A 14,840-nucleotide genomic window follows, 5' to 3' on the forward strand; every position below is an offset into this window, starting at 1 on the left:
TTTGATTCACAACTGAAAGAATGTACCCGAGCTGGTACACGGGCTGAACCAATCAGATATCACGAAAAACAAAAGCATGATAGACAGCTTATATGATATGGTCAAGTATGTTGGGAAAAGCATCACCCAACACGATTCAACTTTTCTGGCAATGGTGATAGCGGGCCCTGCAGCCGCAATGCTGTCGCCTTCATCTAGTCGCGATACGTTTACGTCCTTGGGCATGCAAACTGTTTTAAATTGTCTGCAAGTGTTTGATAGCCTCCACCTTTATCTGCTCGCCATGAGTCTGCGGGGCACTGAAGTCCTTCCTTGTTTGATTCCTGGCAGATAACGCACAGCTCCCAATCGGTCGCATTGCGATTACAGTCGTCCATGAGGTTGTTTGCAACAAAATAAAGGTTTTTAAATTAGACAAAACTAATCCTTTCACCACTTTACCAGTACTTATAGTTCACCTGTAGTCAGTCTCATTTTAAATTCCTTACCAAGCTGGAACAATAATGTTAAAGTCCCTGGTTTGGTTGCGTATTCGTTATTAAAAAAAAGTAACACTTTTCCAATTCTGAATTGAATGTTTTTGGATTAACTGATGACTAAAATTTATATTAAACTCCATAGAATAATCTTAATATGCAATCTAACTGTTCATTTTTACCTTAAGAGAAAGAAGCCAGTAATCTCCTTTCTGGCACCCGATAAAATTTGCCTCTTTGAATACTTGTGGCTGCCCTTGCAGCTGATAATCAGCCTTTAAATGTGATGCTAGCAACCGAACACTTGTTGACGTCACTTTCTCTCCAAGCATAAACGTGCCTCCCCCAAAACTACTACGTAATGCATCGATAAATCGTTGCTTGGAATCGAAAACACCAACATTTAACACGACGGTCCTGGAAGCATAAGCCCGTTAATTACGGAATGTTGAATCATGAAGTAACTGACTTGTGCGTGTGTGGCATTTCAAGAAATCAAAAACATTACACTTCTAATCTGTGCACCACTGGCACCACAAGACTTATATAGTTTGTCATTACTTTCAAAATAATCTTGGAGTATGCGTATAATTGTTTGGGGCACCAAACCACAAAACCTTCAATCCTTTAATAATATTAATATATTAACTAGCAAGTATACACCTGGCACATTTCTCGATAGCCTTGCAAGGGTTGTGTTTCTAGTTGTCGTCACTCGACTCTCACAACCAGCAATTTTTAGTCCATGCACGTGGGAAAAGTAAATTGTGTTGTCTCACATTTCAATTTAAAAACAAAGTACCTTATGTGTGCCTGGAACAGCTGGGAAGCTGACTACTATCTTTTTACCCTGTGGGGACTTAACACTACTGTAAAAAGTAGATTGAGTTTGATTGTCCGGGTGAACGTAGTCCTGAATAGGATTGTTGTTGTTGACAGTGACTCCGTTCAGGACTACGTTCACCCAGACGATCAAACTCTATCTACTTTTGAAATGACTCCTGGGTTCAAACCTTTCACAGTAATTACTATCAATAGTTTGTGCTATCAATCTTGTTAAAAAAAAAATCAGCCGAAGTCAGAAGTCGAGAACTAATCAGTCAGATTTGAGAACTAATCTGCTATTTATGACCAAACAAAGCAACGCATAAAACATGTGATTGACAGCTAATTAATTCTGACAACCACAATTTTTGCAGTCTGGAAAAGACTGGGAAAAAAAAATGATCCAAACAATGGGCCTGCGCGCTGCAAGTGCTACAGACGTTCCGAAATTTAATTCAAAATGGAGCAACTCTATGGAAAAATTTGCCTTATTGCAGGAATAGCGTTATTACAGAAATACTGAATCTGGAATAAATTTATCAGCCGATTTTTCCCTGAAATAATAGTTACCCCTGATACATTAGCTGTGATTACACTACAGACTTTTACCTAGGTAAAACAGATTTACCTAGGGCAGATTCATTAAAAATTCCCAAGGTAAATTCACCTCGGTTTTCTTTACCTGGGTAAAAAGTTCTGGGAAGGTCACACTACTGATATCAGCTCCCAAGGTTTTAACGCACAGTTGAATATTTTGACGCGTGAATCGTGAATTCAAGAAAGCAAGATTCTCAGGGATCTAGCCGATCAAAGAGACGTTTTTTCTTTATAATTATCATTAAGACAGGGAAAGACGTAGACGACTGGTGCCCAAATTAAGAAATGGTAAACGTGCAGCGTGCAACCATGGAGTTATGGATGCACCCGGGAGGTTGCTAAGCACGAAAGAAGCGTAAGACTCTAGCTTCTTGAGTGCTTAGCAAACCTCCCAAGAGCATCCATAACTCCATGGTTGCACAGCTGCAACGTTTACCATTTCTTTTATAACATAATCAAAAGAGAAAAACATTATTTTCCATTTGCCTTCGGTTGACTCATCGGTCCAAGTTGATGTATGCTGCCATCTGCCCGTGCGTAAACAAATCATGTTCTGTTTTTCAAAAACTTGCCTTTGAGTTTTTCTTTCGCTCAATCAACCGTTCACCGTCTTCAGGTAAACTGCAAAACGTTTTTTGTTGTTATTCTGAATGGCATCTGTCTACTTGATCTTAATATTAGGGTAAAAACTTTGAAGGAAAACTATAGCTGCAAGTATAAACACCAACTAAAAAGACTCTAACAAATAAGCTAAAACTAAATAAATGAAATAATTATCAAGCTTATTTATGTGACAATTTTTGAAATAAACATAAAGTAGAAATGAGAAAATTTGACTGTAATTCCTTTAGTATAACAAGTAGCACTATTTTTAAAAGAAATTAACAAGCTTTGTATCGAAATCTGTCTGGGGAAATCCTGCTATGAAAGTCAAAGTTGCAACTGAAATTCGCCAACACACAGCCGGCGCTGAAACGGTTGTTTTTCGACCATTCTCTGAACGACTGTTATGAATGAACACTGAGGAACAAAATAATACACACAGAAGTTATTTTTTGAAAAATTTATTTGAAAACCCAGGTGTTTTTGTACTCAAATGAAATTCGCTTATTCCAGTGTAATGTGTCCGTTTAAATTCAACTAAAATTTGTAATCGATGCGATGAAAACTTCACAACAAAGCTGTCTCGAATTTGAGCGTGTTTCCTAAAATATTTGCTTGAATTTAGCATCAGCTTGACCAAAAAGTCAATAACACAATGCTAATTGATAAATTTACATTTCAAACAGACTTTCTCTTCTACAAAAAACACAAAATGTACCTTGAATCTTCGCTCGCTTGATTTTCCTTCAGCCGATTCTAGCCGCGCGGTAAACAGTGATTAATTCGTCCAGGGCAAACTTGTTGCTTGATCTTTTGTCTTTTTTCCTTCAAAACGACAGCTTAGTATTTTCTTCAACTTCAACTTTTCATCTGTCCTTTTCATCAGTGTATTTTACCGTCAGGAGAGGAGATTTGTTGAATTTGCCTAAGTTTTACCGCGCTAGCTCAGCTTCTTGGGGTGCACCCACGGGCTAATGGTAGTGGCTAACTGACCAATCAGAGCGCGCGATTTGCTTTTGTTCTGTTATAAAAGAGTTTTTCACAGCGTGAGCTATGTCCGGTTCTGTCATCAAGACCTTCGCCGATGAGCGGCTATTGGCTATCGCTTTGGGGTAGCTGTCAAGGGAAACTCTGTTGTTCTCGAGACATATTCAAGCCCCACAGAATAAATTTTCCCCGAGGTAAGTTACCTAGGGAAAAATCAGTCACATAAAAAATCAAGTTTCCCTAGGTAAACTGTCAACAAGTCGAGTCTACCTAGGTAAAAAGTCTGTAGTTTGACCACAACTCACCTTTGTCGTGAGACAAAGGTTTAAGCTCAATATATAGACACACGTACTTGGCCGCTGGCTTAAATAAATCTAGTGCCACACGATATTTGCGCACTATTTTGCTACCTGAACCAGATCAAGAATGCCTGTAGCAAAATCCAATCACTCAAAAAGAAAATTTCATCAATACAAAGAGGCACTGTAGAACACGTGCTTGAGATCCTGTCCAACACACAGTATAAAAATCACACATCATACATAATATCAACGTAAAAGCTTTACCTTGATTCCAGCTTTCCTCGAATGATTGTTGAGCAAACACAAACCCACTGCCCTGCTTCCTTGACACTCGAGTTTATCTCGCCCACAACTTTCAACGTAAAGTCTCCAAATAGGCATAAGCCGCCGGAACCAAAATAGGTTTTACCATCGTGAGTAATGAACTGGATTTCGCCTGAGATACCCTGAAAGTCAAGGAATTAAACTGAGAATTTCACAGAAAAACAACGGGAATACTAAAGCTCTGCGCAATCACCCGGGGTCAGTAGGCTCAGTAACTATCTTAGCTTAGCGGTACAGCTATTTCCTAGATAGAGTAGGACTAAAGATTATCGACCAAGGCCACATTCCAGGAACTGCGAATTACCAAACAGAGAGAGAAAAAAGCTAAAAACAAAAAAGAAAGGTTAATAATGCACCTCTACTGGTTCTTCGTCTGACATGATACAGAGAATTCAGTGAAATCCCGTCCTGATCTATAAACTCGCAAATCACGGCAGTGTTTCTCAAAGAATGAATGTCACATGGAACGTTTCACACTGTTGCAGGGTGGCGAACCCCGGCAGATTTCTGATGTCAGTCAATCAGTCTGTCACTCTGGTATCCCCACCTTTTCCTCAAAGAGCATCCCTCTTATATGGCGCGCTTTCCATTTAGTCAAAATTTCCGGAATTTCCACCGCAAATGGAACACGCGCGTTTCGTCAGTCCCACTGGAAAATTACCCCCAAAAAGTGAAAAGCCTACAAAGGGTGGCCCGTTTTCCCGGTTGAAATTTCGTGTTCCATTTACACGTTTCTAAAAAAAATGTATCCAAAAAGTCACTTCTCATATTCTACAAACCATTTTTTAAGGCTAATTATTTTCCAATATATACACCTTTATAGCCAGTAATCAACGGCAAAATGTTTTCCATGTATATGTGAAAACGTTCCACTTAGCCATTAAATAACGGCTAAATATTTCCAGCATATATGTGCAGAAGTGCTAACCTAGCCGTTAATTAACGGCTAAATACTGTAAACTGCCGCTTATAAGCCCTGGGCTTATACAAGTTTTGGGTGTGCTTATAAACGGGGGGGCTTATATCTGGATGGGCTTATAAGCGGACGAAAAAAAACGTTTCAAAATGAGCAACAGCACTGTTGGTCGACGTATGATTTAAATTTGTTACTCTTAAAATTGAAGCCTTAAAAAGGCGGCAATAAATGGAATTCAGTTAAATAAACTGGAGGGGGGCTTATATCCGGATGAGCTTATAATCGGATGTATTTTTTTGTTTGCATGTAGGTGGGCCTATAACCGAGGGGGGCATATAAGGGGATGGGCTTATAAGCGGCAGTTTACGGTATGTCTTCAGTGTATTTGTAGAGGAAGTCAAACTTAGCAATTAATTTACGACTAAATAATTCCAATATGTATGTAGAGGAGGTTAAACTTAACTTAGCCGTTAATTAACGGCTAAATAAATAATTCCTATGTATATATGAAACAGTTCCACTTATCCATTAAATAACGGATAAATATTTTCAACATATATTTACAGAAGTGCAAACCTAGCCGTTAATTAACGGCTAAATATTTCCCATATATATGTAGAGGAGGTTGAACTAGCCATCAAATAAAGTCTAAATATGTTCGTATTATAAGGACCGCGCAAGGGAGAGGCTGGAGAGGTTCATTACCGGCCAAGAGGTGGTTTTTATAGTAGGTTGCGAGTCTCGCTCGCAGCCGTTTTTTGTCTCTTCATGCTAAATGGCTGTGAGGGAGGATGAAAGGATAAAGAACGTCAGAAGCTAGTGAAACCTGGAGAAGGCCGTGGGCGAACGACTTTCGTTGTGTGGCTGACTGGAAAATATTTCTTTTTAGCAAGAGTGATCTTAGCGTAGGGGGCTTTTGACACGGTAGAAAGTTTCAAGTTGGAAAACAATGAAAAGTTGAATCATGTGGCCGTCTGGCCTGTATTTGATGTTCTTTTCAAGTCTGTGTGTTTCTACTTTCTCGTTCTTGATTTGCCATTGAGCTCTTAATTAAAATTTTTAGGCCAACTAAAAAAAAAACAAAACAAACAATTGTTTCTCGTCCCATTACATTTGTTTAGTAGTAAGAGTGACTTACAGCTAATTTCTTGTAATGTCTGTAGACAAAATTTATCGCGAATTTAGCTGTTGTCTAAACACTGATGATACTATTGGTAACAACCACTGCAACATAAGAACCCTTCGTTTGCAAAGCCAATAAGTCTCTGGTTAGTAAGGGTTGAAGGGCCACTTGAGGAAGATGGGAATTCCGAACGTAAAAAGAACGATGCCAAAGTCTGTCCTCCTTGGATCGGCGCATATCTTAAGTAAAGTAAACAGATGTTTATTGAGAAAACCAACCTAATAAGTTAGTGGTTCAACAGAAGAGTCCTTATTAACCTATGATGGCCCAGGAGGGTCACAGTCCAGTATTGGTTTTCGGCAGTCCAGTTATGGTTTTACACAGTCCAGTATGGTTTTAAACAGTCCAGTTATGGTTTTACACAGTCTAGTTTTAGTTCTTGTACAGTTTTAATTTTTACAGAGTCCAGTTTTAAAATTTACAGAGTCCAGTTTTATTTTTACACAGTTCAGTTGTATTTTTTTACACAGTCCAGTTTTATTTTTTTTCTAATTAGCTACCAGATCTCTCTAATCATCTACCAAAACTGCAGGAATTTCAATTCGGTGCCATCTTTGATTCCAATGAACAAATCTATCAAATTTTTAATAAATAAAAACGGTAAAAAAACAACAACAACGTTCGGCTGTTTTGCCAGCACCCGACTTTTAATGGAGTCACGTGCACCAATGTTAACGTTGGTGTTGTCAACTCCCAGTCCTGTTACGAAATTCCAAGAAATTTCATATTTCTGAAAAAGAGCATCAACATGTTGAAAGATAGTCGCAGCTGTTCCACTTGTACTTCCTTCTATGAGGTTCATGTCCAAAAACTTTGTCATTACTCTGTTGAAGTTCACATCATAAATGCAGACTGTGAGGAGATACGTTTTTGCTATTCCAGTGTGATTACTTCCATCAATCATAAAACTGAATGGAAACTTCTTCATATCATCTACCAATTCCGCCTTAAATTCGTCTCCAAGGCAGTTAATAATGGCAGAAGTCTTAGTACGGCCACAAGCAAAATTTTCAGCTGCAGCACTACCTTGGAATTCAGATTTAACAATTTGTGTCAGATGGTCTGATAAATTGAAAAATGTATTGTGTTGAACGATCATCATGTCCATTTTAACCTCCGCTTGTATTGATGGATGAACAGTTGTCGGATCCTCCTCAGCCGGTTTCTGCAAAAACCTGCGTAATGAACTATTCGTTGCTGCTTCCTATTCACTTTATGCTTTGGGGTACCTAAAAGCCATGATGAAAAAATCTTTAGAAATCAATCTTTACTTGCGTGTTTGGCAACGTCATTCATGCCTCCTTGCACACACGAGAGATTTGAATTGCAACAACTGTAGTGGAACTTGTACTCCTTTTCGTAAACAGACGTAGGACAAGCCTTGAGGAATGGATTCGTCTTCTCCCACTCCTTGGAGTATCTGGTTTTATATTTTTTTGTCTTCTTCCTGTCCTGCTTCTGATCATTATTACGGCTATCTTCTGAAGAATCACAGTTAGAACCTCCAGAGTCTCGGTCAGGATGCTTCGCCTTGTCTGCCATGATTTTGCAGCTAAGTCGGGTAAGACTGCTGACCTTATGAGCCTGCACAGTCATAACTTACCATAATGCTCTTCGCGAAGAAAGTAAGTATAATATGAGTGTTACACAGTGACAGATCGCCAAAAATTCTAAAGATAAGCAATTTTTCCCCAGTTTCAGAATTTTACAATAAACCGGGAGAATTTGGTAAAAATCGGGAGAGCGGGAGGCAAGACATCAAATCGGGAGACTCCCGATCAAATCGGGAGGGTTGGAATCTCTGTAAGTAGAATATTATAAATAGATTAAATATATAACCCATCACCAAAAATCCAATTACACTTAACGAACATTAGTCAGAAACAACTCCCACTTCCAAAAAATGAAACTTTTAACAATATATTGAAATGTTTACTGGTCAAACTCACACTCACCATTTTCACTGCAAGTAGTTGTCATCTTTTCTGCAGCGCTTACAGACTTTGAAGAAGTCCCAGATAACTCTAATAAACGACCAACCTCCCCGGTCAGTTCAGTTTCAATGCAAGAAAAGACGCGATAGTAGTACATAGGGCTAACCTGGTCGGTAACCAATCAGAACATGAGAAAGACAATAGGGGTATTGTTTAAGAGGGTCACGTGTCTCATTAGCATTGGAACGTAATCACTTGTGTTCACGTGACCCATTTCGACCAATCAGAGGGCGGGATTGACATCATTTGACCCTGGGTCCCAGGCATGGTGTAAAGAACACACGCACACACAGGTTCAGACGTTGAAAAAATCATTTTTTAAAACAAAATGTCGACGGATGGCCTAGGTCACAAGCGGGACGTGTGTGAGGTCCAAGTGACGTCACGCCCTTGACATGCATGAAATTACAAATCTAACACAATATATCCTCCTACCGAAATGATCAATACAAGCATTTGTCAAATGTGTCAGAAATGATCGTATTGATCATTTTAGGATCGACTCACCAGATGTCAATTTTGAACGGCCTTGCGCATCAATTGTACACGTTAATGGCGGATGTCGTGATTCATTAGTAATACGAAATTGTTTTGTGAATTGCAATATGGTGCAAAGAGACGGTGGAAGTTCAAAGAGAGTCAGAAAAAACGAGATCGATCAAGGGTCCTCGCTGAAGCAGCGGAGTTTCTCGCTGCCTGTGAACAAAAGCGAAAGAAGCCAAAGAATAGGACTGCTTCTGTTTTTTGGAAAAACCCGTCAACCGGTTTGAGAACTACTCACTCAAAGTATCGCCCTAGAAAAGGCCATAGGGCTTCGTCAGTTATTCCTGAAGCAGGTGAATTATACTTGAAATTCTTAAACATTTTACTATTATATTAGGTGGGCTAATTTAGATGGTTTGTATCGGCTTTGTAATATAAAAACAGTGGAGCCAACATTCCAGGATGCTGATCACTCTTCCCTGCAGATGAAACGGATCATGCTTCTCAAGGTAGTTTATACATATTATAGTCAATCAGTTTTTTTTTCCGTTTCGTTCTATCACCAAGGTGTTAAAAGGTAAACGCAATATGTCCTGTTAAGTACGAAGAGTCGTTTTTGTCAGTCTGTGTTTGATGATCTTTGTGATTTAGGTTTCTTTGTTGGAAAGGTGGGACTATTAATTGTTCATTAGTCCTCGAACAAATTTTAAGAGTTTTTCTATAGCATGCTTGCTGATATACACAGTAAAAGCTGGCCATACTTAATCAACAGTCTGTCATTGTACTTTGACATTGCTGAGAAAATGGATTAATTCCATTGTTGTGTTTCCCAAGTTGTATATACCCATTTACACATAATTATTAGTTTTTTCCCAGCAATTATGCTTTGTATGTGGCTGGTTCTTTGAGCAGGCAATGTAAAGTCAATCCTAAGTGGGTAAGAGTGGCTTAATTTTCCTGCACACAATTTTTTTCCCACATGGAAAAAGTCCCCTTGGTGGCTGGATATTGTTTTCTGTCATGGCCCCTACAGATGCCCAAAAAATAATTTGGCTACATAACCTTCCATCTTTCCCTCCTGCTTTGTCAACAGAATGCATATATGTTTCTAAAACGGAAGTTAGGAGTAATACAGTCAACTCTCTCTTAACAGACACCTCTATAAGATGGACACCCTTTTTAGAATGGCACCTAAAGTGTGTGCCTGCCTTTCTTTACTCCCTTTTTTTACTCTCCATAACATGGACATCTCTGTAAGACTGAGACACTTGGCGGTCCCAAAGGTGTGGGTCATAATAATAATAATAATAACATAATTTATATAGCGCTAACTCCACTAAAGGTAGAGGTAGTTGTCCAGGCATATTTCTCTGCTCAGCCCTAATTTTGTACCCAAATCTCTTGTTCACCAAGCGGAAGGCAACATCTGCTCAAATCCGATTTGTACACATGATCGCCTGAAATCCTCAATTTTACATGTTTTTAACAACAAATTTGATAAAGCTGTGAAGTTTTCTCTAACAAAACGTGTTTATGCCCTTTTTTTATGATTCAACCAACTAATATTATTGTGTACATGTATGCAAAACTGTTGGTCCATTTCATTAGGTTATTCTTTAAAAAAAAAATGTTTATTTAATTTAATTCATGTTTTGTTGGTTTTTCTAGACTTAAGTCAAATTTTGAGTGAATGCACTGCTTTATTCTCTCAATCTCTTCCATCAACACCGTGGAATGAAAGGATATCAAATGTAGGTCAATCTTGGGCAAGTGTGCGCCCCCAAATCATGAGGGCAGTTCTGGAAAATGAATTTCTTAGAAGCCGTGTGTGTATGGTGTGTATGGAGGCCCAAGGCCTTGTTAAGTGTGTTCATTGTGGAATGAAGATCCTGTGCACACAATGTGATGACGAGGAGCATAAGAAAAATCCTCTTCATGACAGAGAAATATTCCATGATGGCCACCCAATGTTTCACTGGACAGCAATGGTGACTTAATTACAGTGGGTATGTGTTGTTTTCTCATTTTTTTAACTACAGTTAAACCTGCTGAGACATAAGCGTTCACCCAAAATGTGAAGAGTTAGTGATCGCTTACAGATGCTACACGGAATCGCTTACTGGTTCAAACACAGAATTATTTTGTCAAGGGACAATATCAAGTTATTTCTGAGTTATTGATTTTTATGGCTCATGGATGTAATTGGTTCTTTTTGGTGTCCTTTTACTTACTCTTTTGTTTATTTGCAGCAAGGCATTTTGCACACAATATGCTATTTTTTTGCCCCAGCTGTACGTCTACTGGTGAACCCATGTTAACATCTGAAAATTGCATAGTGGTGACTTCCGAGGGTTAGTTTATTAAATTTGTTATGTTTTGTTGTAAGTTGTTTAAGTTTTAGCTAGAAGGGTGTCCTGCCATCCTGACCTATGCATGGATGCCCATTTTTGGAAGAAATACAATAAAAATGTACTTAATCTCAGAAAATGTTATGGGAAAACATGCCGTCTGGATAGCCAGTGTTCAATGTCTAGCTAAAAGCCTGGTTTTTGTTGCTGTGATTCCAAAAAGTACAACTAAAAACCATTTTCCCCCAGCTTATCACAGTCCCTTTTTTCATTTCTTTTGGTCTTTTTTATCTACAGGGAGATATGATGTAAATTTCTGCATCTTTCACTGTAAGGATTGCAAAAATGTCTTCTCACCTCTGGATTCCTCCAATCTAATTCAGGCAGGCTATTGGCCAGGCTCAATTTCCTAAATATGTTTTTTCTCAAGACCTGTTTTTTAAGTGGGATCTATTGCAGAAAAGACTTCCAGGATCATCTGAAAGTGGTTTTTTAAGATCTCTGGAGGATTTCTCTGTTATTAGAGGAAGGGTAAGCTCATTTTACAATGCTTACTGAATAAGCAATGGATAAATTTACAACCTTGAACTTTCTCTGCCTTAAGTTTCTGTTCTTTTGTTTAATGGCCTCTACAGCAAAAGTGATTCCCGTACAAAACAGTTTGGAAGTAACTTACAACTCCGCACGTAATACTTTCTTTGTGTTACCTTTGGCAGTAGCTAATTACTTTTGATGAAGATGTACCAATGGTTCATTCATATATTGTTGGTTACTATGTACTCAGCCTCCATGTGTATGTATGTACATGTACATGTAGATGTTTTATTCATAATTTCAGGTTGGTGTGATAAATGACACTGCATTTAGCATTGCCTTCAAAGAGTGGAAGTTCTGCCGCCATGAGTTAGACGTCCTGCAATCCAAGGATTTCATGGAGTGCCCAACTTGTGCCGTCTTCCAGCATTCAGCTCATGTTGATGGAAATGCTAAGCTTTATCGATACAAATCAGCTGGGAGGTAACTGTTATTGAAGAGGAGTCCATCTGTTAATAATATTTTTATTGCTGCTGATTTCAGACACATGTATTCATAGGTTGCAAAAAATTAATGTGGGACCAACTTAATATTCAGCTATCTGTTTCAATGGTGTGATATTTATTATGTTATTATCTAAAACATGGGTGTTTTATTTTGTTTTCAAGATACATTTAATGTTAATTGGATTGAACTGACAATTAACTTTTTGTTGTTCCGTTGTTGTAGGAAAAAAAGAGAATCTTATTATGGTGAAAAGTTTATTCTGGATAATGTAAAAGTGGACAAACATCTGGCGAATCTATACGAGAATGCAAATCAACCTGTGAGACATTTTATTTCTCAGTATTAAATTTTTATGTTGTTTAATTACATGTAGTTCATAACATAACATATTCTTTCTGAATGTTTTTTTCATCATCTCAGTAAGTTTACTAAAATAAGGTAACAGTGATTTCCAATGTAACTACAAGTATTCTATTTTTACATGTTTCTTTATTTCTTGTGTTTTTGTTTTTGCTTACGTTTTGTTTCTTCCTTTCCTGCCTACATGTAAATAAAATGTACCTTTAACATACTGACCAAGAGGAGCTGTAGATTTCTTTCTTAGAATCTACAGACACTAGGGTTGTAAACCTTTAGTAGAGTTCAGATTGTGTAGCAAATGCAGTCGTTATCTTCAATTGACTTTGGATTCATGTCTTTGTTTTATACACGAATAAGATGTAAAGTTTCTGTAAGTTTACGTAATAAATAAATTAAAACATTGCCAATTGCTCATAAAGGTATCTCTACATTGTTGCTCTTTAATAGAAGTTGACTTCAAACAGCAAATGTGGTGAGTCTCACTGGCAGGCAGCACGGAACTCCTTGAAGAAGAAGAAGCACATTGATGAAACTGGGCTCTCCATCACTGGCTGTAGACATGCGATTGCACAGCGTGCTGTAAACATGTTTTATGATGAAGTGTATGGTTATGCCCACTACATCCAAATTACTGACATGATCCCTAGAAAAGTTTCCTTCTTCTGGGAAGACGTTGCTTGTAAGTACTGGCCATGGCTAACCAAAAAGGTCCAAAAAACAGCTTCCTCAATGAAGCCGGCATTGTCTGTTATGCACGGAAAAGCTCAAAGTTGGTCATGCCAGGTGATATATTTATTTGCTTTAGATTGGTAGATATATTAAATTGACTAGATTGTTAGATTAAACATCTGTAATTTTATATATAAATAGTTCAGATGCAAAATACTACACAATGTATTTTTAGTTTAACCTGTATTTCTCTATTATTAACTTCCCACCAACTAACTTTTGGTCAGAAACATGGATTGCCTATAGTTTATTGTTATTCTTAGTCTGAGACGTTCTTTGGTATTACCAGTACTGCACATAGTGCTTCATACCGAGTAGTAAGATACACTGTAATAAACTCAAAGTCAGTCAATCTAATTTATGCAGTAAGAGCAAACCTTAAATCTTTGCATTTATGTCTTTTGTATTGAATCTGTTGTTTTGCAGTCATTGCGTTATTGTTTTCTAGTAGCACAGGTGGTGTTACTTATTGTATCGTGTTTCCCATTGTGTGATTTTATTGTGAAGTGCATTTGAACTTTGTTAAAATGAAATGATCAGCATGTCAAGAGTGTGGGAGGAAAAAAAATATGAGTCCCCGACAGGATTTTTTTTTCATTTTTTTTCTTTGTCTCATGCTCAAGACATGCTGATCATTTCATTTTCACATTTCTTTCACCAACCTTAAAATTTACCTTCCTTCATTTGAACATAGAATTTGCACTATACAAATTCATTGTTCTTATCATTATAATTATTATTATCGTAATTAACACTACAATATGATTTATTCTTGTATAAGGTGCTCTTGGGAGGTTGGTGACAGGAGGGTGCTGCTTGTTCTACAGGCGAGGAAGTGGAACAAATTAACAGCTACATCTCTTGCTGTGGATCAACGACCAAGCATATGTGCCCGGAAGGTTCGAGGAATATGACTGACTTTTTATTTTTTTCATTAATATATTTTTATTTGTGATAAACTACTCAAATCAGATTGGCTTTTCCCAGCCTGTATATCAGCATTAATAGGACAGTTTAAGAAGACATACAAAATACTGGTCTGTGTCCTTAAAAATGCTTTTCTAATTCAATTGTTGTCATCAAGGTGTCTCTTTGACGTAACTCATTACATAAGAACTTATTAAATTCACCATTAGCTCACTTTATTCATACAATGTAATTATTGCTAAAAAAAAGGTGTACATTGTATACAATGACCAAAAACAATATTGGTCACTGTTATCAATAAATAATCCATTTTTTCATCATTTAATTTCTATTTTTAAGGTCGTGAGGAGTTGCTGACTGAGCATGCCATGGCTTGGAATAGACGCAAGATCCTTAATCTTGCAGATTCTTTAGCAAAGCGTTATTTAAAGGTGCCTGTTTTTCCTTTTGTTTTCCAGTTTCTCAGCTATTGAAGGTTAACTAGACAGGCGAGATAGTTGTTTGACGTTTACTTGACAAACAACCGCTTTGTGCTTCTTATGATGTTTCAGTCACTTTCCAAGATTAGAAGATTATTTTCTGTCACTTTTTCTTTCTTATATTGTCATTTTTGTTAAGGTGAAAGATGATCTTGAACGCCATTCTCGAGAACTCGTTGACTCGGCCAGTGACCTTGATGTGGATGTCTCGACCAGTAATATGCAAAATTGGGCCAGTGAAGTCAGAGAACACGCCAAAAGTATTT

General features: G+C 37.7%; 1 protein-coding gene across 1 annotated transcript; it reads left to right on the forward strand.

The window, feature by feature from the left end:
• Positions 1-10,477: 10,477 nt before the first annotated feature.
• On the forward strand, positions 10,478-14,840 carry LOC140934324 (uncharacterized). The gene is made up of 8 exons (XM_073383968.1): positions 10,478-10,678; positions 11,336-11,346; positions 11,422-11,569; positions 11,877-12,055; positions 12,302-12,398; positions 12,887-13,222; positions 13,974-14,067; positions 14,435-14,840. Exons 1-8 carry the CDS (start codon positions 10,478-10,480, stop codon positions 14,566-14,568), a joined length of 1,200 nt encoding a protein of 399 aa, XP_073240069.1. The 3' UTR covers positions 14,569-14,840.

Source organism: Porites lutea, chromosome 4, assembly GCF_958299795.1.
Source record: "Porites lutea chromosome 4, jaPorLute2.1, whole genome shotgun sequence".
NCBI lineage: Eukaryota > Metazoa > Cnidaria > Anthozoa > Scleractinia > Poritidae > Porites > Porites lutea.

What these genes read in the sequence shown, in the direction of transcription:
- LOC140934324 (XM_073383968.1), top strand. Translation starts at nt 10,478, where the DNA reads ATGAGGGCAGTTCTGGAAAATGAATTTCTTAGAAGCCGTGTGTGTATG. An exon ending in TCTCTGTTATTAGAGGAAGG is followed by an intron (nt 11,570 to 11,876) that starts GTAAGCTCATTT and finishes TCATAATTTCAG; the next exon opens with GTTGGTGTGATAAATGACAC. An exon ending in CTCAAAGTTGGTCATGCCAG is followed by an intron (nt 13,223 to 13,973) that starts GTGATATATTTA and finishes GGTTGGTGACAG; the next exon opens with GAGGGTGCTGCTTGTTCTAC.